The sequence below is a fragment of the Nomascus leucogenys genome, chromosome 1a (assembly GCF_006542625.1).
Source record: "Nomascus leucogenys isolate Asia chromosome 1a, Asia_NLE_v1, whole genome shotgun sequence".
Lineage (NCBI taxonomy): Eukaryota > Metazoa > Chordata > Mammalia > Primates > Hylobatidae > Nomascus > Nomascus leucogenys.
Window position 1 is genome coordinate 93,973,832 of NC_044381.1, and position 23,602 is coordinate 93,997,433.

The 23,602-nt window shown below is 42.3% G+C and overlaps 2 protein-coding genes across 2 annotated transcripts in view; one reads left to right on the plus strand and one right to left on the minus strand.

Annotated features, from left to right (window-relative positions):
- Positions 1-18,274, minus strand: part of BAZ1A (bromodomain adjacent to zinc finger domain 1A) — a 118,767-nt gene extending 100,493 nt beyond the window's left edge. The window contains exons 1-3 of the mRNA XM_030813352.1: positions 18,101-18,274; positions 17,455-17,625; positions 4,923-5,201 (exon numbers count right to left, since the gene is read on the minus strand). Coding sequence (XP_030669212.1) covers positions 4,923-5,201; positions 17,455-17,567 — 392 coding nt within the window. The 5' untranslated portion in view covers positions 17,568-17,625; positions 18,101-18,274. The remainder of the gene's footprint in view (positions 1-4,922; positions 5,202-17,454; positions 17,626-18,100) is intronic.
- LOC115835183 (transcription initiation factor TFIID subunit 4-like) lies at positions 17,160-19,418 on the plus strand. The gene has a single exon (XM_030813344.1). The coding sequence runs from the start codon at positions 17,732-17,734 to the stop codon at positions 18,302-18,304; it is 573 nt and encodes a 190-aa protein (XP_030669204.1). The 5' UTR covers positions 17,160-17,731; the 3' UTR covers positions 18,305-19,418.
- Positions 19,419-23,602: the final 4,184 nt, after the last annotated feature.

Genomic DNA, 23,602 nt, shown 5'->3' on the forward strand with positions numbered 1-23,602 from the left:
CGCTGTGTCACCCTAGCTGGAGTGTAGTTGGCATGATCATGTAGTCGGCTCACTGTAACCTTGCATTCCTGGGCTCAACTGATCCTTCTGCCCAAGTATAGGCATGAGCTAAGCTTCTCCATCTTACCATCCACTAAAGGCAAAAAATTGAGATCATCCATGATTTCATCATCCATTTCTCCTTTCCCACACATTCCCCTGCCCAAACCAGCATTTATCCAATCCATGAATAAATTGTGTTAGTTCTCCACCCAAAATATCCTGAATCCATCCAATTCTCTCCATTTGTACTGCTGCCATCTGATTCAAAGTTCTTATCTGCACTAGAAAGCCTGTTGTAGTAGCCTCCAAACTGGTTCCAGGATTTCCATGCTTGACCTCCTTTCAATCATTTCATCAAACAGCAGCCAGAGCAATACTTTAAATTATTTCCACTTCAGGCCTTTCCCTCTGTCTAGAGAGTTCTTGACATGTTTGGTTCCTTCTCCTTCATTCTGTTCTCAGAGTTAATGTCACTTCCTCCACAGCAACATTCTCTGACCATCCTAGCTCAAGTCCCAACCACTTCCTCCCCTCACTCTCTACCATACCACTGCCTTCAAAGCACTTCTATTTGAAATTTGTTTTGCATTATTTATATTTCAACAAATACCTGCTCTGCTCACATACTATGTGCCATTTTAAGTGCTAGCAATACAGCGAAAATTCCTGAGCTCATGGAGCTTACCTTCTGGTGGAGGAAACCACCAACAAACAAAATAAAGAAAGAAAATACGTTATAGTGCCAAGGGGAACAAAAAACAAAGCATGAAAGAGAAATAAAAAATGTTGAGGCGAGGACTGAACTGTATTCTCAAAAATGGTTAAGATGACTAATTTTATGTTGTGTATCTTCCCACAATTAAAAAAAAATTTTTTTTTTGAGACAGACCCTCGCTTTGTTGCCCAGACTGGAGTGCAGTGGCATGATCTCGGTTCACTGCAACTTCCACCTCCTGGGTTCAAGCAATTCCGCCTCAGCCTCCTGAGTAGCTGGAATTACAGGCGCATGCCTGTAATTGACTATTGACTACTCCCTTCTCAATAGTGCTCACAGCAAGTTACAGAGAAGACAAAACACCCAGCTAATTTTTGTATTTTTTGTAGAGATGGGGTTTTGCCATGTTGACTAGGCTGGTCTCGAACTCCTGACCTCAAGTGATCCACCTGCCTCAGCCTCCCAAAGTGCTGAGATTACAGGTTTGAGCCACCACACCTGGCCCACAATTTAAAAAATTTTTATCAAAAATGTTTTAAAAGTTGGGGCGAGGGCGGGGAGGCAAAAAATAAATTTTAAAATAAAATAAAATAATTAAAAGTTGGGGTAAGAAAATGCTAAATTTCAAATAGGACAGAAGGCTTCAATGAAAGTGATATGGAGGAAGACATGAAGAAGTAAAAGAACTCACCATGTTGATATCTGGGGAAACAAATTCCAGGTAAAGAGAAGAGTAATGCAAAGGCCCTGAGCAGGGATCATGCCTGGCATATTTGAGAAGCAGCAAGTATGTTTGGCTTTGTGAGTCGGGGAACCATTAATCCATAGCACCTAAATCAGTGTCTGGTATAAAAAAGGAACTCAAATATATGACTACTGTATGGCACCAAGGCTGGTATAGGTACATCTCTTTAAAAGGTAAATTATGTTGTTATTTCACACTTCAGAGGACAGTGTGGTTGATTTATAAGATCCACAGAAAAGGCCAGGTGCAGTGGCTCACATCTATAACCCTAGCATTTTGGGAAGCTGAGGTAGGATTATTGTTTGAGCTCAGGAGTTTGAGCGCAGCCTGAGCAACATAGCCAGACCTCATCTATACTAAAAGTTAAAAAAATAAATAAATCAGCCAGGTGTGGTGGCACATGCCTATAGTCCCAGCTACTCAGGAGGCTGAGGCGGGATGACTGCTTGAGCCTGAGAGATTGAGGCTGCAGTGAGTTCTGATTGTACCACTGCACTCCAGTCTGGGCGACAGAGCCAGACCCTGTCAAAAAAAAAAAAAAAAAAAAATCCACAGAAAAACAACAGCATAACTTAATTTTAAAAGGGAAAGAGGTTTTCAGTTATTCCTAAATACTTTTCCTGATGATTTTCTGCTATTGGTTGAAAAAATTTAATTACTTAGCTTAAAAACTTACTAGATTATCCACTGGCATCTTGAGACCCTTTTTCTACTTAACTCTTAACTGAGCCTCCTTTAAATCATGATTTTCCTATAATTCATCATCCCCAATTAATCTCCTTTTTCATATGCCACCTCTTAGTATTGTTTTTACTATTCTTACCTTACCTACTACTCCCTTATCAATAGTGCTCACAGCAAGTTACAGATAAGACAAACAAAATAGCTTTGTAAAAGATGCCAACCTTAAGGATATATTAGTAAAATATACATATGAACTATAATTCATGCTGTCTCCAGTCTTTGGAGGAGTTGAGGAGTTGGGGGGTCTCTAGTCTCAAGTTCCACAACTTCCACCCTCCCCCAAAGCCCCAACCCTATGGTACTTACAATCTAAGTGACCATGGGAACAAAGGACCTAAGGAGTGGATCTAGTAAGTGTAACCATTCTTAGTTTTTAGATAAAAATAACTAATAAAGTACTGTTCTCTTGTTCTTACAAGCACATTTCAGATTAACCCAATTCTATGCTTAATTATTTAAATGCATTAGAACAAGAGTGCCATACTTTTTTTTTTTTTTTTAACAGAGTACATTCAGAATGTTGTATTTAAGGGGGGACAACTTCAGGCACAATCACCAATTACGAATGGCCAATACAGGCTAGGCTTGGTAGCTCAGCCTGTAATCTCAGCACTTTGGGAGGCCAAGGCAGGTGGATTACTTGAGTTCATGAGTTTGAGAGCTGCTGGGGCAACATGGTGAAACCCCACCTCTACAAAACATACAAAAATGAGTTGGACATGGTGGAATGCTCCTGTAGTCCCAGCTACTCAGGAGGCTGAGGTGGGAGGATGGCTTGAGCCTGGGAGGTAGAGGTTGTAGTGAGCTGAGATGGAGCCACTGCACTCTAGCCTGGGCAACACAGCCAGACCTCATCTATACCAAAAGTTAAAAAAAAAAAAAAAAAAAAAAAAAAAACCACCACAGAGCCAGACCTTGTCTCAAACAACAATAAAAAGAATAGCCAATATATTACGAAATTAAGCCTTAGGCCAAGCGCAGTGGCTTACACCTGTAATCCCAGCACTTTGAGAGGCCAAGGTGGGTGGATCACCTGAGGTCAGGAGTTCAAGACCAGCCTGAAGTCCCGTCTCTACTAAAAATACAAAAATTAGCTGGGTGTGGTGGTGGGTGCCTGTAATCCCAGCTACTCAGAAGGCTCAGGCATGAGAATCACCTGAACCTTGGAGGTTGAGGTTACAGTGAACCGAGATCTTGCCATTGCACTCCAGCCTAGGCAACAAGAGCAAAACTCCGTCTCAAAAAAAAAAAAACAAAAAAAACTTAATTACTTGCCAAAAATCAAACCCAAATAAATTATATCTTAATATAAACACATTTGGTTCCTTGGCTTTTTAAGATTCAAGTAGGGTAGCACCTAACAATTAAAATGGATTATATTAATTTGTTAAGACATTAATTCTAACATTACATACAAACTTATAATGATTCTCCAAATAAGATAATAGTAACAACATAAATAACTTTTGGCTTCTAAAGTTTAAATACAGAAAAAAAAATCTGTATTCAGGTCAATAATGGGGGCAGGACATCCAAAAAACAGTTAATACCCTAAAGACAAGAGGCTACAAGAGGTTTTAATGCATATAAAGTTTATTATTATAAATGTCAGTGACTAGCCAATCACAAAGCTTAAGACTTCAGGAAAACATTGATAATTTTTAATTTATTGCCATAGATTACGTCATTTTTTTTTTTTTTTTTTTTTTTGAGATGGAGTCTCGCTCTGTCACCCAGGCTGGAGTGCAGTGGCGCAATCTCGGCTCACTGCAAGCTCCGCCTCCCGGGTTCACGTCATTCTCCTGCCTCAGCCTCTCCGAGTAGCTGGGACTACAGGCGCCCGCCGCCACGCCCGGCTAATTTTTTTGTATTTTTAGTAGAGACGGGGTTTCACCGTGGTCTCGATCTCCTGACCTCGTGATCCACCCGCCTCGGCCTCCCAAAGTGCTGGGATTACAAGCGTGAGCCAGTCATTTTCAATGTTCATATAAAAATCCACTTTATTTCTGAAGAGCTTGGTGAAAGGGAAGAGCACTAACCCTGCATTTGTATACTACAGAAAGGAGAAGTGTATTGTATGTGAGTTATGGCTCAATAAAGCAATGTGGGAAAGTATGAAAGAAGGAGAAATTAGTGGAGTATATAAAACTCAATCCTGGTTTTGTTAAATAAAACACTAAAACCAATCAATAAATACTGGCATATTTAAACTATTAGGTGACATAATGAGGACACAGTAAATACCATTAGCTAAAGATTTCTACTCTTAAAGATGGAACTTCCATATAATAGAACTTTATTATACAGTAAATTAAAGGGAAGGTGGCTTATGTAACAAAGAACTAACCTTCAAGATCTTTTAAGTGAAAAGGCACCTAGAGTATATATGTTCTTCTGCAGTAAAAAGGGAAGGAATTTGTGCATATGTTTGTTACATAAGACACATATTATATATACACATACAGACGCATGCACGTATATGTTTTTGGTGGCTATGTATAAATTAGCTTTGGAAAGATATACAAGAAACAGCTAACACCAGGGCTATCTGTGGGTTACCAGAATAGCTGGAGCATAGTAAAAGGGAAGATTTCCTTAGGTCACCATTTTGTGTGTTTTGGATTTTCAGCAATGTGAATATAAACTTACCAAGAGGAAAAATTAAAAGTACTTTACCTTGCACCATTGTTCCTAATGACTTCCACAGTTTCTTCGACAAAATATCGATCCTTGACATAGGCAAAGATATCATCACAAATTTCATGTAAGCGTGAACGATGGGTAAGGTTGGTCAAGTATAAAACTGGGATAATTAGTGGTTCTGGAAAACTCTGAAGATTCTGTCTTGCTTTTTTTTCTGACTCAAGTGCTTCCTGATACGTCAATCCAGGTCTACCCGTCACAGCACAACTCCACACAAGGCTGTTGCACAGAATGGTTCGTTCAAAAAAGTCACTGATAAAAAACAAAAACAAAAACAAAAGCCCATTACCTATCATTTCACAAATTTTATTTTAAAAACTGATAGCATTATCAGGTTATTTTTGTGCCTTTAACGCAAAATTTTATGTAGACTCACAGAACTCAAGGGTTTGGTAACTGGTCAACTTATAACATTAATAGAAACATAAGAAAAAGTATATTTAAACTAAATATTTATATTTTGCAATTTAAAGGCACATCAGTCAAAACTAGACTTTGAGTTCCATCTGTTTTTCAGTGAAAAACTGAAAACTTTAAGCAGCTAACAAGAGAAAAGCTAAATAAAGTAGTACTTCACATAATGAAAAATCAGCCATTAAAAAGCATAAAGTTCTTAATTAACATTCCAATTAATGTTAATAGAAAAATACCTATTTTCAGTTTGATTTCTCCTGTATTTTCTTGAAACTATATGATGATCTCATTTGTGTTAAAAAAAAAAAAAAGAGAGAGGAAAAGAGAAAAAGGAAAGAAAATAAAAGGTACCTATAGAAGCATAGATTTCTGGAATGTCATACAAAACTCAAGGTAACAGGCAGTAGTGATAAGACTGGGGAACCATTCTATTCAGTGCTCTTCTATTCTGCTGGAATTCCTTAATATGTGCATTTACTTATTTTCAAAAATTCTATCCACTCTCTTTCTTTTTTTGGAGATGGAGTCTCACTCTGTTGCCCAGGCTGGAATACAGTGGCTGGATCTCAGCTCACTGAAACCTCCACCTCCCAGGTTCAAGCGATTCTCCTGCTTCAGCTTCCCGAGTAGCTGGGATTACAGGTGCCCGCCACCAGGCTCGGCTAATTTTTTTTTTTTTTAGATGGAGTTTCACTCTTGTTGCCCAGGCTGGAGTGCAATGGCGTGATCTCGGCTCACCACAACCTCCGCCTCCCAGGTTCAAGGATTCTCCTGCCTCAGCCTCCTTAGTAGCTGGGATTACAGGCATGTGCCACCAGGCCCGACTAATTTTGTATTTTTAGTAGAGACGGGGTTTCTCCATGTTGGTCAGGCTAGTCTCAAACTCCTGACCTCAGGTGATCTGCCTGCCTCAGCCTCCCAAAGTGCTGGGATTACAGGTGTGAGCCACCACGCCCGGCCATGCTCATCTAATTTTTATATTCTTAATAGAGACGGGGTTTCCCCATGTTGGCCAGGCTGGTCTCGAACTCTTGACCTTGTGATCCACTCGCCTCGGCCTCCCAAAGTTCTGGGATTACAGGCATGAGCCACCATGCCCAGCCTTATCCACTCTCTTTTAAAATGCAAGAGATCTATATCATAGATTTCTAAGACATAATGGGTAGGAAAAACATAAATCAATGAACACACAATCCCATGTACATTAATTATAATAATCACAAAAATGTATGTATTTATATACATACTATAAAGATATTCCCTATGGAGAAAGGAGGGGAGACTGGGAAGGAAGGAAAAGGAAAACTTTTTTTGTGATTCTAAATAATTCTATATTGTTTGAATTTTTTTTTTCTTTAAGAGAGTCTCACTCTGTTGTCCAGACTGAAGGGCAGTGGTACAACCACCTAGGATCAAGCATTCTGTCTTGCCTCAGCCTCCTGAGTAGTTGGGACTACAGGTGCACACCAGGACATTCACCTAATTTTTTTGAGAGGGTAGAGATGGGGTCTCACTATGTTGCCCAGGATGGTCTCAACCTCCTGGGCTCAAGCTATCTTCCACGTCAGCTTCCCAAAGTGTTAAGATTACAGGAATGAGCCACCATGCCCAGCCTGTTTGAATTTTTATTTTTATTTATGTATTTACTTTCCCGAGACAGAATCTCACTCTGTTGCCCAGGCTGGAGTGCAGTGGCACCATCTTAGCTCACTGCAACTTCTGCCTCCCTGGTTCCAGCAATTCTTGTGTCTCAGCCTCCCAAGTAGCTGGGACTACAGGTACATACCAATATGCCTGGCTAATTTTTGTATTTTTAATAGAGATGGAGTTTCATCATGTTGGCCAAGCTGATCTCAAACTCCCGGCCTCAAGCAATTCACCACCTCAGCCACCCAAAGTGCTGGGATTAGAGGCGTGAGCCACCGCATTCAGTCCTGTTTAAATTTTTTTAATGAGCATTACTCATATATCATTTTGCAATAATTATTTTTTAGATGGAGTCCCACTCTGTCACCCAGGCTGGAGTGCAGTGGCGCGATCTCAGCTCGCTGCAACCTCCGCCTCCTGGGTTCAAGTGATTCTCCTGCCTCAGCCTCCTGAGTAGCTGGGATTACAGATGTGCGCCACCACACCCAGCTAATTTTTGTATTTTTAGTAGAGACGGGGTTTCACCATGTTGGTCTCGAACTCCTGACCTTGTGATCCGCCCATCTCAGCCTCCCAAAGTGCTGGGATTACAGGCATGAGCCGCCGCATCCAGCGCAATAAAGTTTTGTGTTTTTTTTTTTTTTAAAGACAGAGTCTCGCTCTGCCACCCAGGCTGGAGTGCAGTGGCGTGATCTGGGCTCATTGCAACCTCTGCCTCCCAGGTTCAAGGGACTCTCCTGCCTCAGTCTCCCAAGTAGCTGGGACTAAAGGCACATGCCACCATGCCTGGCTAATTTTTTGCATTTTCAGTAGAGATGGGGTTTTACCAAGTTAGCCAGGATGGTCTTGATCTCCTGACCTGGTGATCTGTCCACCTCAGCCTCCCAAAGTGCTAGGATTACAGGCATGAGCCACTACGCCTGGCCAATATAATATTTTTAAAATGTAAAAAGCCCACTGTGGTAGCATGAGCCTGTAATTCGAGCTACTCTGGAGGCCGAGGCAGGAGAATCACTTCAGTCCAGGAGTTCAAGGCTACAGTGAGCCACAATCATGCCATTGCACTCCAGCCTGTGTAAGAGTGAGACTGCCTGAAAAAAAATTTTTTTATATATATGCATATGGTTATACATATGCAAAAGGGTTAACGATGGCTGCCTCTAAGTGATAAGATACAGGTAAAATTTTTTCCTGCTTTATACTTCGTTCTACTTTTCTAAAATTATATGTAACCATACAATTCATTATTCTTCAATTTCTTCTCCTTCCTGAAATCTTTACTTTTCCCATCATTCTAAAAGTACTTAAACTGTTATATGTCTATTTCCTGGTTAGTACATCTATCTGTGTAGGTTATCTCTATTAGTTTGATCTCCAAAAATTGGGGGCAATTCCATTTAGACTGTTTCCTTTGTACAAGTCTATAGAACAACTTTCTAAAAAGGTATCTATGGAAATAAAGCAAGAGAAACTAATCATACAGGTTAGTTTCTTAAATGAGATCTCTTAAATGAGATCTACAGAAATAGCATGCATATGCCAAGTTATATGGCTTTTAATTCAGTACAAAGAAGATCCTTTTGAAGTAAAGTTTAGTTCAGGAAATAATGGGTGTATATCATCAAAAATACAAAGTAAAAAGCAGTTATCCTTATAGGATAGAAGGCAGATATCCTAAGAATTCAGAGAAAGGGAAGGGAAGAATTCACAAGGTAAAAAAAGATTTTTAAAAATACTATTAGAACTTTTTTGGGGGGAAGTAATGTTAACAGGTAGGTCTTAGCCGGACACGATGGCTCATGCCTGTAATCCCAGCACTTCGGCAGGCTGAGGCAGGAGGATCACTTGAAGCCAGGAGTTCGAGACCAGACTGCGCAACAAAGCGAGACCGTCTCCACCAAAAATTGAAGAAAAAAATTAGCCAGGGGGCGCACATCTATAGTCCTCGCTACTCAGGAGGCTGAGGTGGGAAGATCACCTGAACCCAGGAGTTCAAGGCTGCAGTGAGCTATGATTACACCACTGCACTCCAGCCTGAGTGACAGAGCACAACCCTGTTTCTTAAAAAAGTTCTAGTTCGGGCACGGTGGCAAACATCTATAATCCCACCACTTTGGAAGATTGAGGCAGGAGAAATGCTTAAGCCCAGGAGCTCAAGACCAGCCTGGGTGACATGGCAAAACCCAGTCTCTACTAAAAACAGAAAAATTAGCCAGGTCCACGTGGTGGCACGTGCCTGTAGTCCTAGCTACTCAGGAGGCTGAGGCAGGAGGAGCACTCCAGCCTGGGAGGCCGAGGTTGCAGTGAGCCAAGATCGCACCATTGCACTCTAGTCTGGGTGATAGAGTAAGACAATATCTCAAAAAAAAAAAAAAAAAAAAGAAAGAAAAGGAAAAAAGTTCTAACTTTTTCCTATAGAAACAAACATATCTATAAGATTTAGCTTCTCAAGCCAGCACATAGTTAGCACATAATGTACATCGGTATACTTTTTTCCTCTTTTTTAAAATTGATATATAACAGTTATACATATTAATACCTGTATACAATGTGTAATGATCAAATCAGGGTAAATGGGATATCCATCACATGAAGTATACTTCTAATAACTTAAACAATACTTAGCATTGCTCAAGAAAATTATACTTCAGATCTAAATATCTTTAGTCTGTAAGCCAGTGCTAGTAGAAATAGAATGGTTGGTCACATGTATAATTTTAAATTTTCTAGTGGTCACATTTAAAAATTTTAAAATAAAAATAACCCAATATATCACAAAATAATTTCATTTCAATACGTAATAAACATTTTAAAAATTGAGATACTTTACTTACATTCTTCTTAAAAAAAAAAAAAAAAAATCCGCCAGGCATGGTGGCTCACGCCTGTAATTCCAGCACTTTGGGAGGCCGAGGCAGGCAGATTACGAGGTCAGGAGATCGAGCACATGCTGGCTAACACGGTGAAACCCCAGCTCTACTAAAAATACAAATAATTAGCCGGGCATGGTGGCACGCGCCTGTAGTCCCAGCTATTGGGGAGGCTGAGGCAGGAAAATCACCTGAACCCGGCAGGTGGAGGTTGCAGTGAGCCAAGATTGTGCCACTGCACTCCAGCCAGGGCAACAGAGCGAGACTCTGTCTCAAACAAAAAAAAAAAAAAGAAAAAAAAATCCAATGTATATTTTACATTTACTGCCTATCTTATTTCGGACTAATCACATTTCAAGTACTTAATAACCCATCTGGCCAAGTAATGGCTCCTGTTCTGGACAGCACAGCTCTAGCTAGCCACAGCAGCTAGGTGCCTGGGGTATTGAGTAGGCCACGCATGGGATATTTCATGCCATGGCAGGGGGACAGCTAAACGCTGTGAATTGCAACAAACACCATTTAGATTTAACACTGCCTAAAAGTATCAAGGATAGCAATGGCACAAATGCCACAACCAGTGATGTATAGCTGCCCTTTTATACCCTAAGGTTTCTACTATCTCCTACAAAATGTTTGTGCCATTTGTTTCCTTTGTGTCTATTTACTCTACAAAGTTATTGTTACATTATAGCTTCACTGTGCACAAAGACCTAGCCTAAGGAGGCAGGACATGCTACCACAGTGGCCATTTTAAGGGAGAAAAGTCCAAGGGTCATCTCTCCCCTACTCATAACCCCCCTAACAGCACAGCACCATCTCTAACATTATACACCTTCACTTTCTCCCACTTCTGTAATTCTGCTCACACTTTACCCATTTATCATACATATTTAAATGTGCAGAATTTGTTAATACTGAATTCTAGGGGGTTAGTTACAATGTCTCTTCAATTTCTACATTATAAGAATGTAACTAAGGAAACTTACAAGAAATACATTTTACTACTGTGAGCAAAAATGATAACATACAAAGTATTTTTATATGAATGTAAATTTAGGCTAACACAGGTTATTAATGTCAGATTTATGACTGCGCTCTTTCAATCATCCTCTTCACTAACGGTGGGCATCCTACTGGCACAGAGACCAAATCCTGCTCTCCACCTGTTTTTGTAGTTTTTTTTGGGAACACAACTATACCCATATTTTTAGGTGTTTTCAGTAACTGCTTTCTCACTACATTTGCATAATTGGATAGGTACAAGAGACCCTATGGCCAACCAAAGCCTGAAATACTGATTATCTGGCCCTTTGCGGAAAAAATTTGATGACCCCTCCTCTTTATCATTACTTCATAAGGAAAAGTTGCTGAATTACAAGGGACTTTCTTAAGAACACACCTGTAATAGGAAGTCAACCAACACTCTGGTGAACAAACTGAGGAACAAAGTGCAGCATACTATTAATTTGTTGGGTACTGGGAAAACTAAAAAACTAAAAACCTAGCAGGGGAAGATTAAATTGTGACATAAAAATCAGAAACTAGGCCGGGCGCCGCGACTCACGCCTGTAATCCCAGCACTTTGGGAGGCCGAGGCGGGTGGATCACAAGGTCAGGAGGTCAAGACCAGCATAGCCAAGATGGTGAAACCCCGTCTCTACTAAAAATTCAAAAATTAGCCAGGCATGGTGTCAGGAGCCTGTAATCCTAGCTACTCGGGAGGCTGAGGCAGGAGAATCGCTTGAACCAGGGTGGCAGAGGTTGCAGTCAGACGAGATGGAGCCACTGCACTCCAGCTTGGGTGACACAGTGAGACTCTGTCTCAAAAAAAAAAAATCAGAAACGAAGTACAATTCAGATAAAAACAAAGTGTACTCTACTTAGGGGCCAAAACACACTCATTCTCTCTATGTATGTAAGTATGTATGAGTGTGTGTGTGTATATATAATACACATATATATGTATATATATAATGTATGTATATATACATATACATGTATATATTATATATATATATCAAATTTCTTTTGTAAAATCAATTCTAGGCCACGCGCGGTGGCTCACACCTGTAATCCCAGCACTTTGGGAGGCCAAGGCGGGCAGATCACAAGGTCAGGAGATCAAGACCATCCTGGCTAACACGGTAAAACCTCGTCTCTACTAAAAATACAAAAAAATTAGCTGGGCTTGGTGGCATATGCCTGTAGTCCCAGCTACTCGGAAGGCTGAGGCAGGAGAATGGCGTGAACCCGGGAGGTGGAGCTTGCAGTGAGCTGAGATCGCGTGACTGCACTCTAGCCTGGGCGGTAAGGGCGAGACTCTGTCTCAAAATAAATAAATAAAATAACATAAAAGATAATTCTCAGCAAATGCCCCTAAAATGTAAGTGCACTTAATAAATATTATCAATTCTTACTGTTCTGGCACCACATACGCAGAGACTTCCTAGAAGAATAACCAGTATGGTAGAGAAACAATGTCAGAGAAACACTTATGTTTTCAAGAGAGAAAGTTAGACATTTGGAAGGGGAGCAGAAAGAGACAGAACTATCTCAAACATCTGAAGATATTTCTTCTTGTCAGCTCCTGAGGGCAAGTGTAGGAAACAACAGAAATTTTAGGAAGAAAGAGTTTTTGAATCATTATTATAGGTAGTATGGGGCAAACAACAAGGTATGTCCACAAGTTCTTAGGGTGGTTTTCATTGTGTTTTGATGGATAACATATATTAGATTATCAGTGAACACACAAAATCCAATCAAGATGACCCAACTATAAAACTGTAGCAACTGCTTGTGGCAGACTGCAAAGAGGTCTAAAGGTGCGCAGGCTCCTTTGAAATATGACATTCATGCTCTTCTCACCAAGAGCTGGAGTCTATTTCATCACCTCTTGAATCTGGGCTAACCTTGTAATCTGTTTTGACCAAACTAATAAAGAAATGATATTGAGTGACTTCCATTCTCACCCTCTTGAAACTCTAAGACCACCATGTGAAACAGCCTCTTTCTGAGGTTGAAAGATCACATGGTAACTAAAACCATCCCAGCTGAGTTCCCAGACCTGTGACTGAGGCTCTTACTCCAATCAGCCTCAGCCTAGCCTCCAGCTGACCGCAGGTAAGTGAGTGAGCACAGACGAAACCAGCAGACAACAAATTGACAATCCACAAAATAGTGAGCAAATAAAATGGGTTGTTATTTTGAGCCACCAAGTTTTGGGGTAGGTTGTTACTATAACCTACAATATTGCAATAACTGATAAATGTATTGTCTGAAGAAAAAATGTATTTAAAACATCTGAAACTAAGTACATGTCTGCTAAGTAGATAAAAGATAAAATTCAAAAAGAAAAGCATTTAGGAATCTCTGCTATAACATCCAGGAAAAAAGGACTCATGGATCCAAGTATCAGGACCATATGCCAGGCTTATTCCTTAAAAAGGAGCTAAACATCTCATTTAAAGACACTAGCTACGAAAATTATCCAGCTTCCTTTGAAAACCCCATGCTCACCAAATAGCCTTTGATTATAACTAGATTGCACACATAACTGACCATTAGTATAGGAATTAGTCAGTATGAAAGACATTCTTCCCTACTATAAATTGATGATGTTCTGATGTGTCCATTGAATACCTAGAGCTTAATCACTTGGGGCATAGTAAAAAACCAAATATCTAAGCAGACAGTACAGAGTGGTATCTACACAAAGATCTAGGCAGCCAGTTTAAATTCCAGGCAATGCCCCTATTTTCTTAGTGCATACTTCAACAGATATTAGAAAGAATTTTCCATAATAAGCACTATGTGATAGTAAGCAGTAAAAAGAGCATAAATGCTAGAATAATTGATGTGAGTTAGATTCTAGCATTATCAGTTACTAGAAAAATAATTTTGGACGCCGTAATCTTGGATTTACTCCCCACTCCAACTTCAGTTTCCTCATCTGTAAAGGGAGGCTGTTGAAAGGACTGACTTGTTAACAAGAGAGAGCAGATGAACAATGAAAACAGGATGCCTTGTAAGCTAGTAAAACCTCTTCCAATGAAAATCCAGGGTGAAACATTAATTTGGACCACCTGTTAGTGATGTTCTGGAAGAGTTACACATTTTGTATGGAAGGCTGGACTCACTCAAAGATGGGAAATATATTCCAAGTGTCTACATGGCTAAAAAAAGTTATTTTATTTATGAGATTAAGTCACTAGGTAATACAACAAATCATTTTCCTATCCCACAAGTCAAGAAATTCCATATTCAGACCTGTTCCATTTTTTAACAATCCACAGCAAAAATAAAATCGTTGTCAGCTAGCCAAAATTAAAGAATATTTTTATTTTTGTAGAAACAAGGTCTTACTATTTTGACCTAGCTGATCTCAAACTCCTGGTCTCAAGTGATCCTCCCACCTCAACCTCCCAAAATGTTTAGATTATAGGCATGAGCCACCGCACGCAGCCAGAATAAATCGTATTTAAGAGACTAAATTATGCACCTTAGCTTATGCATTTGTCCATAGTTGATGTGCTATTGAGTCTTCTTTACCCATGAAAAAGCAGGTCAGTCAAGAGTTAGCAATTAGTTAAGGAGAATGTAGTAAGGAGTTTCTGCTATATAATCACTGAGGATGCATCCTGGCCAGTCAAAGAGTTCAGGTTCTTGGAGAAGACAAACTGTGAGGCAACAGGCCAAGTGCGGTGGCTCACACCTGTAATCCCAGCACTTTGGGAGGCCGAGTCAGGTGGATCACCTGAGGTCAGGAGATCCGGACCATTCTGGCCAACATGATGAAACTCCATCTCTACTAAAAATACAAAAATTAGCTGGGCATGGTGGCAGACACCTGTAATTCCAGCTACTCGGGAGGCTGAGGCAGAGAATGCTTGAACCCGGGAGGCAGAGGCTGCAGTGAGCCAAGATCGCGCCATTGCACTCCAGCCTGGGCGACAGGGTGAGACTCCGTCTCAAAAAAAGAGCAGCCTGCAGAGGTTTCCTTCATAGTTTTTCCAGAGTTGTTCCAAAGGTCAGGTTACCATACTACAGACCACCATATACCACGTACCACAAATGCATTTTTGGAAAGATCTCTTTGTAATCATTTGTGAGAAACAAAGTAATTCAAAATTTAACATGATTAAATGGCAGTCTTCTTCCGATTTTGTCAAAATTCTTTCCGTTCAGTCATAGAAACCTAAGAACATCAGCAATACTCCTTAATTCAGGGTAAATGGTCAAATACCTTTGCTCCCAAGGGGCTGCTTGTAATTTCCAAAAGCCCAAACACTTCAGCACAAGGGAAAAAACAAAAATTGAAAATAAAAGTCTAGCTATTTAAAATGTTTAATGCCCTAAGACTACAAAGGATACAGTTCCTTAATATTAATGGAAGATACGGCTGGGCTTGGTGGTTCACGCCTATTAATTCTAGCACTTTGGGAGACCGAGGCAGGCAGATCACTTGAACTCAGGAGTTCAAGATCAGCCTGGGCAACACGACGAAACCCCGTCTCTACAAAAATACAAAAATTAGCCAGAGTGGTGGCATGCACCTGCAATCCCAGCCACTCAGGAGGCTAAGGTGGTAAGGTGGGGGGGATTGTTTGAGCCCAGGAGGTGGAGGCTGCAGTGAGCCAAGATTGTGCCACTGCACTCCAGCCTGGACAACAGAGCAAGAACCTGTCTCAAAATAAGTAAATAAATAAAAATAATGGAAGACAGATAGTTCTGGAACGCGGAAAATCTGTATTTCAGCATTTCAGATTTCTCCATGGTTAGAATAATTCAGCTCAAGAACCAAAGTGCCTTGAGTGTTTAATTCACAAAGGATAACAGCCATATTCATCCTACCCTCTAAAGTGAGAAAAGCCTGTTTAAAAGACTGCTTATGTGGAAGGAGAAACCAGTTTGAAATTTAAGCCTATTTACTATTTTGTTGATACTCTTAGTTTTTTTTAAATCATAACTGTTAGCAAGGCTTGTAGCTTTAAAATCCTTAAAAAAAAAAAAAAAAAACCCTTGTCCAATTTCCTAATCCAAGTTCACTTAACTAGTTACGAGAACTCTATTTGAGTAACAAAACAAGTCTCTACAGGAGCAGAGCGAAACGTGCACTCCTACTTAAAAGTACTGTCTGACGAAAAGTACTCTACTTCTCTAGATATAACATGTTTAACGTGTAACCCTTTCTGTGGAGCTGAAGAAAAAGGTTTACTTAAAATAAATGCTCAAAGGAACTTTTCTAACCTCACTATTCATTTCTTAGACAGGTGCAGTTTGCCCAAAACCCTCCCTTGATCAAGCCCCCACTCAGAAAAGGTGCCTCCTTACACGCGACGTTACTTGGTTGCTATTACACTTCGTTTCTAAGCCACAAAGGGGCTCCTTTTGAGTGGGGAGGATAAAGCATAAGAAAAAGACAGGATCACCCTCCTCGAGTGATTGATCAAGTCAGGTTCTCACTTAGAGATCCTGTTTAAACACAAGACGCTAAAACACACCTCCTTGCTCCGTGTCACAGGACTAGATCTCTTGGGATAAATTAAGCGACAGGCTGAAAATGTAGGAGCTGTAACTACACCAGCAGCAGCTCCGCGTTCTTATCAAAACAATAGCGAGTGGCACATGTCAGGCAGCCCACATGCGCAGGGGGATAAAGCGGAGCCTGGCTGAGTCTGGAGTTGAACTTGTCTTAACCCCCCTCCCCCAACACCCTCCACTGCGCTCCCGGCTACGCGAAAGTGAAAACGAGGGGCGCCCAAGGCCCTGCTTCTTCCCCCTTCCTCTTCCCCTTGCCCAGCCGCGACTTCTTCCTCACTGATCTCCCGGGGGCGGAGACGCTCAGTTCCCCGGAGACGAGAGTTAGTCACCAAGAAGAGGCGGTGACAGACAGCGCGGCTCGCGTCGCACTCCGAGGCCTAGCAGCGCCGGACGGGAGGCCGCCGACGGAGGCTCTCGCGTCCGCGCTCTCAGCCCCTGGCCCGTAGGGACGCCCCCTCCTTCCCTTCTAGAGCGAGTCTCAACTCCGCTCCTTTCTCCCCTACCCCAGGCAGCTCCAACGTCAGACCCCACTCCCGACTGAGAAAACGAAGCCCGGCCCAGCCGTTTCCTGCTCACCGGGGCAGGAATTCCCTCCCCCGGCCCAGGGACTGCGGCCCCACTTCGCTGACCCTAGCGGGGATCCCCTCGGCCGCCGGGAGGGGATCCCGGAACTGGTCCCGGAGTGCGCGTGTAGCCGCGGCGGGGAGGGGCGAGGCGGGGAGTTTCCGCCGCCCCGCGGCCAGGAGGGCGGGAGGGCGACAGCAGCGGCCAGGAGCGGTCCCTGAGGCCGGCCAGGGACCCCAGCCTCCTCCGCCACTACCAACCCGCGTTCCCCACGCGAACCGCCGCCAGTTGGCCCCGCGCCTTCTCTAGGTGGAGGCTAGGAGGCAGAGAACCGCGGGCCCGGGGCCACCCGTCACTTTCAAGTCGCCCCGCCAGAAGCCCAGGGCGAGGAAAAGGAGAGAGACAAAAGGGCGCTGGGGAGGGAGTCCCCACACCCCCCGCGGCCCCGCACACGGCCCGGCTCTTACTCGTAGTGGCGGAAGATCTCGTTGGTGACTTTACAGTAGAAAACTTCCTCGTCGGGCCGCAGGTCCGCGGGCGGCTTCTGTCTCACAAACGGCTTTCGGTGTAGCAGCGGCATCTCCCGTCCGCCCGCGGGCTCGCCTGGACCCTCGGCCGCCCGCGCCGGCCCCGCTTCTCTATCAAAATTGGAGGGAAAGGAAAGCCGGTAAGGTGGGGAGCCCTCGGCGGCAGCGTGGGCCGGTCTGCGCGCTGGGAGAAGGTCGGCTGCCTTTTGTGTGACTGATGTGCCGCGGCCGCTACCGGAGCCGAGTTCGTTCCTGCCGCTGCCCGGGTGTCGAGCGAGCGGAGCCGCCGCCGCCCCTGCCCCCCGAGCGCGCCCTACCTCCTCTCGTCCTGCCGCCGCCTCACAATGGGGCAGGACGCCCCGCCGCGGGGGGCAGTGCGGGAGCGGCGGCGGCCCCCTCCCCCAGCGCCGGCTCCTCGCCCGCCGCCGCCACCAGGCTCACAACGTGCTCGGCGCGCAGCCGGCCGGCCGGCCAGCCCAACGCCGCCAGGGCGCTCGCCGCGGGCGGACCCCGGAGCTGCTCCGCTTTGTTCCCGGCTCGCCTCCACTTCCCGGCCGGCGCCGGCCGGCTCCCGAGTGACCCTCACCTGCGAGCACGTCGACTGCCACTTGTCCACCTTCTCCACTACAAAGGCAACGAGGGGAGACCCCGTCCTCCCAGGAGACCGCCTTTCTCCGGCCCCGCCGCGCCCCTGGCTGCCGCGTCTCCCGCTGCCACTGCCCGACTCCGCGCGGGGAATTGCGTCCCACCGCCACTTCCCCGCCTCTCGCAGCTCCTGGGAAGTTTCTGATCTACTTTCGGCTCTGAAGGAGGAAGAGCTGTTGGGAGGAGCTTTTCACTCCTCGCTTCTACCTTTTTATTGGCTACTCGATGACTTTTACAGCCTGTCACTGATACAGGAAGAGACAGCGGAGAGTCTGGGAGAACTACATTATTAATTAATGGAGCAACCCCTCGTGAAGATTCAGAAGCATCCTCCATGTTTGAGATTATCAGCCAAAAGATCTAGGGAAAGCGCTGGGGGTTCATAAACACATGGCTAACAAAGTAAAGCCTTCAAGTCTGGCACAGACGCTTGACTACACGATGGGAAAAGAGATTCCAATTACGATTTAACTTGTATTTTTAAAATGAGAAAAGAAATGAATAAGAAAATTTGTTGCTATTTTTCTTCTTCCAAATTAGAATCCATATCTCTAAAAATACTTTGCATGTTTGTAAACATCCATCTTGAACAGAAGATACCTTGACATCAGTTCTGTTTAATACTTATGGCAATTAAGAGATTTAGAGAGCAGAGGAAAAGACCAAAAAAAAGTATGTGTTACAAAGTGTCATCATGCTTGTAGGACCCCAACATTCTTGAAACTAACGCACCTTTAAAAAGTAATATTTACACTGCTGTAAATATTTGCAAAGTGTCAATGTTTAATTCAATTAGAATTTTAAGGATTATGGATTTGCTAGCGAAAATTCCCCTAAAGCAACTTTCCCATATCAGTAACTTTTATTTAGGGAAAAAATTTTAATGTACATAATACATGTGACCTTGGAATTCAATAGAATTTTCGAAACTAGAAGTAACTCAGAACGTTCACTAGATGTGTTTTAGTCTTTTTTGATACGGTCCTTAAAATTTGCTTATTTGCAAATTAATATGTAAGAATGAATCTAAAAGTAAGTTTTAAGAACGGTTATTCGACAAAGACGTTATTCCTATTACCAATACTGCGAAATGATAATTACAGAAACAATGTGGGATCCGTTTTATAACTTCAAATTTAAGTTCCTTTGTACTTTGGAGCAGAAAATGTAAGAAATCAAAATCAAGAGTTAGTATTTTTTATCTTTTAGGCTGGTTTTAACTGTTCATACACCTAGCAAAATAAACATTTGTAAAAGGCGTTATTCTTTGGGTGTTTTAAATTTCATTAATACTACTAATGCACCTAACTGTGCAGAAGTCACAGAAGTTTGGAAATGCTCTCTGTAAGTAGTAAGTATATACTTCAGTATCGGTAAACTCTTCAAATAAGAGTTAACAGATCTGATTCTTTTTCTTTTTTTTTTTTTTTTCTTTTTTGAGACAGAGTCTTACTCTGTCCCCCAGGCTGGAGTGCGGTGGCACGATCTCGGCTCACTGCAACCTCTGCCTCCTGAGTTCAAGCGATTCTCCTGCCTCAGCCTCCCAAGTAGCTGGGATTACAGGCGCACACCATCACGTCCAGCTAATTTTTGTATTTTCAGTAGAGACGGGGTTTCGCCATGTTGGCCAGGGTGGTCTCAAACTCCTGATCTCAGGTGATCCGCCAGCCTTGGCCTCCCAAAGTTCTGGGATTACAGGCGTGAGCCAAGTAATTTGGTGTTTTAAACCTGTCTCCAACTAGTATACTGAGTGACAAGTTAGAATTCCCTGCCTAGAAAGTATTTATTGGGCCGGGCGCGGTGGCTCATGCCTGTAATCCCAACACTTTGGGAGGCCGAGGCGGTCGGATCATGAGGTTAGTAGGTCGAGACCATGCTGGCCAACATGGTGAATCCCTGTCTCCACTAAAAGTAAAAAATTAGCTGGGCATGGTGCTGGGTGCCTGTAATCCCAGCTGCTCGGGAGGCTGAGGCAGGAGGCGGAGGTTGCAGTGAGCGGAAATGGCGCCACTGCACTCCAGCCTGGGCGACAGAGACTCCGTCTCAAAAGAAAAAAAAGTATTTATTGATCTACCAGGTGAAAAATGTAGAGCCCATAAAGGTAAACTGAAAAGCAGGACTGGGAGAATGGAAAATTTTCAACCTATATTGAAGCATCACCCTCACAACTCAAAATCCCAACTTAAGGTAAATAAAGATGAAATTCTTTCTGAATACTTCAGTATTTATATTTATTAGATCTTACTGTTCAATAAGTCATTCAAATCATGATCAAAAGTCGTTATTTTATTATTAAATACAAATATTTAAGTTGGGTTTTTTCTTATACTAGCTTAAAATTTTATTCTATTCCATCAAAAGCTATCATACTCAGTTTTCTCATGATCATACTCAAATTTCAATACTATCGTAACTTATTTCTCTGAATTATATACATACAGTTTATTTTAATGATTTGTGACATTTAATAAATGTTATATAGTTGTTCACTGTTATTTCAGAACCATGTAAGTTTAGAAAATTATAATTAACATGTTCGAAAGTTTAATGTGTTTATAATACTTAATCAAATGAATAGACTACCTAAACTACCTCATGAAATAACATTTAAAGTATTCTACACATTCACAACTAAAAGCTTACCTAATTTATGATCTATTTCTGTATTTTGGTATGATTTCTTCCCTGCTTTGTTAATTACTACTTCTTGGCTTTTGAGAATAAAAAGCTCATTGCTGTATTCAGAAAGTAGTTAAAGGATACTGTCATAACATAGGACTTTGTGTAAAAAAATTTTTTTGGAAACATTGTCAAGGAAACTGAAGGCTAAAGTGGCACAAAAAAAGAGAAAGCAATGATATTAAAATTATTTAATTTTTAAAAATTTAATTAAACATTTGTCAAGCTCCTTTTGTGTGCCAAGACACTGTACTAACTCATGTAAGGGATACAATGTAAATAAATATATCCTGGCTTCAAAAAATGTATAATCTTATAGGAAAGAGACAATGCAAATACAATCAATACAAGAATTATGTGAATCCTGATGATCATGAGTAATATAATGCAAAAAGAGAAGTAGAAAAGATTAGAATAAAATGTAGAAGGAAGACCCCAGGATCAGTCCTAAATGAAGTCATCTACAGGGCATGATTTGAAGGGCAACAGAGAACTCATGCTGCAACATATCCTTGCTAGTCTCAAGCGACAACCCCATCAATCTCCATTAGTCATCCTTCAGCATGAAGACATGTAAAATGTGAATATTCTAGTTAGGCAGGACATATATTAATCTAATACTATCAAGACACAGTTTGATTAAAATATCAATTTTGAGACACACACTGCCTTAGAAGTAAAGACAAAACAAGACTATGGGCCAGGCGAAGTGACTCACACCTGTAATGCCAGCACTTTGGGAGGCCAAGGCAGGTGGATGAGGTCAAGAGTTCAAGACCAGCCTGACCAACACGGTGAAACCCTGTCTCTACTAAAAATACAAAATTAGCTGGGCATAGTGGCACATGCCTGTAATCCCAGCTACTTGGGAGGCTGAGGCAGGAGAATCACTTGAACCCAGGAGGCAGAGGTTGCAGTGAGCCAAGATCATGCCATTGCACTCCAGCCTGAGCAACAAGAGCAAAACTCCATCAAAGAAAAAAAAAAAGACTGGAATTTTAAGTTTTATTTTATTTTATTTTTTTTTTTTTGAGACAGACTCTTGCTCTGTCGCCCAGGCTGGGGTGCAGTGGCACGATCTCAGCTCATGCAACCTCTGCCTCCTGCGTTCAAGTGATTCTCCTGCCTCAGCCTCCCGAGTAGCTGGGATTAAAGGCGCCTTCCACCACACCCAGCTAATGTTTGTATTTTAGGTAGAGACGGAGGTTCCCCATGTTGGCCAGGCTGGTCTGGAACTCCTGACTTCAGGTGATCCACTTACCTTGGCCTCCCAAAGTGCTGGGATTACAGGCATGAGCCACCACACTTGGCCCGGAATATAAATTTTTAAAGTTTGAGGCTGGGCGTGGTGGCTCACGCCTGTAATCCAGCACTTTGGGACGCCGAGGTTGGTGGATCACGAGGTCAGGAGATCGAGACCATCCTGGCTAACATGGTGAAACTCCGTCTCTACTAAAAATACAAAAAATTAACCAGGAGTGGTGGCGGGCGCCTGTAGTCCCAGCTACTCGGGAGGCTGAGGCAGGAGAATGGCATGAACCCGGGAGGTGGAGCTTGCAGTGAGCCAAGATCGAGCCACTGCACTCCAGCCTGGGCGACACAGCAAGACTCCGTCTCAAAAAAAAGAAAGAAAAAAGTTTGAGCTGGAACAATTTTCCTGCAGCTTCTATTAATATTGACTGATTAACTTAAGAAAGGCTTTATACTGAGGTGGTTTAGTGAGACAGTAATCACTTACACCTGAAAGAAACCTTTGGGAACTCTGTTAATTCTTCCATTTTGCACCTGAGGAAATTGAAGCTGAGGAACCGGAATCCAGGCCTCCTGAGTCTCCTTGTCCAGTCAGTCTCTTTAGACCACACTGCTCTTTCTTTGGATTCAATAATAGCTAATTTTCTTATATACCCTACTTCCACCCCATTAATGAGCTAAAATACCATTATACATCCTTCCTAAAGTGCTCATATAGGGATAAGCTATATTACTGATGATTAGAAATAATTATTTCTGTTGCAGCTGTGTCCTTAACATTCAAAAATAAAAAGTAAAGAAATAATTAGTTTTGAGAATCATCCAGGAAAGCAACGGGGTAATAAAAGTCATAGGCCGGGTGAGGCTGCTCACGCCTGTAATCCCAGCACTTTGGGAGGCTGGGGCGGGCAGATCACCTGAGGTCAGGAGTTCAAGACAAGCCTGGCCAACGTGGTGAAACCCCGTCTCTACTGAAAGTACAAAAATTGGCTGGGCTTGGTGGTGTGCACCTGTAATCCCAGCTACTCAGGAAGCTGAGGCAGGAGAATCGTATGAACCTGGAAGGTGAAGGTTGCAATCAGCTGAGATCATGCCGTTGCACTCCAGCCTGGGGACAGAGTGAGACTCCATCTCAAAAAAAAAAAAAATCATAAATTTGTCTAACTGGACAGCTGACATGAGACCTATCTCCATGCTTCCATTAACACATCTAACAGATAGAAAATTTCATTTCCCTTACCAATATTATAAAAGTACTTACAGTATAGCTGCCCTAAGCTTTTCTGAGAAAGATGCCTTACAAATATATACAAGGAACATCTTTAGTTTTGTAATTCCTTTTCTGACATATCTCTAACATTTGTCTCAAGTCTTCTATGTTCTTTATGTCTTTCTAATGAATTCATGGCATTTTACCCATAAAAGATTTCTATATACAGTACTGTTATTTAGAAGCAATGTGTTTTCCTTTATATCTGAAACCACTGGCCTAGTGTTAGAATAGTAGTTCTAG

Bases quoted from the DNA above. Each gene is read 5' to 3' on its own strand.
- LOC115835183 (XM_030813344.1), top strand. From the start codon at position 17,732: ATGTGCCGCGGCCGCTACCGGAGCCGAGTTCGTTCCTGCCGCTGCCCG.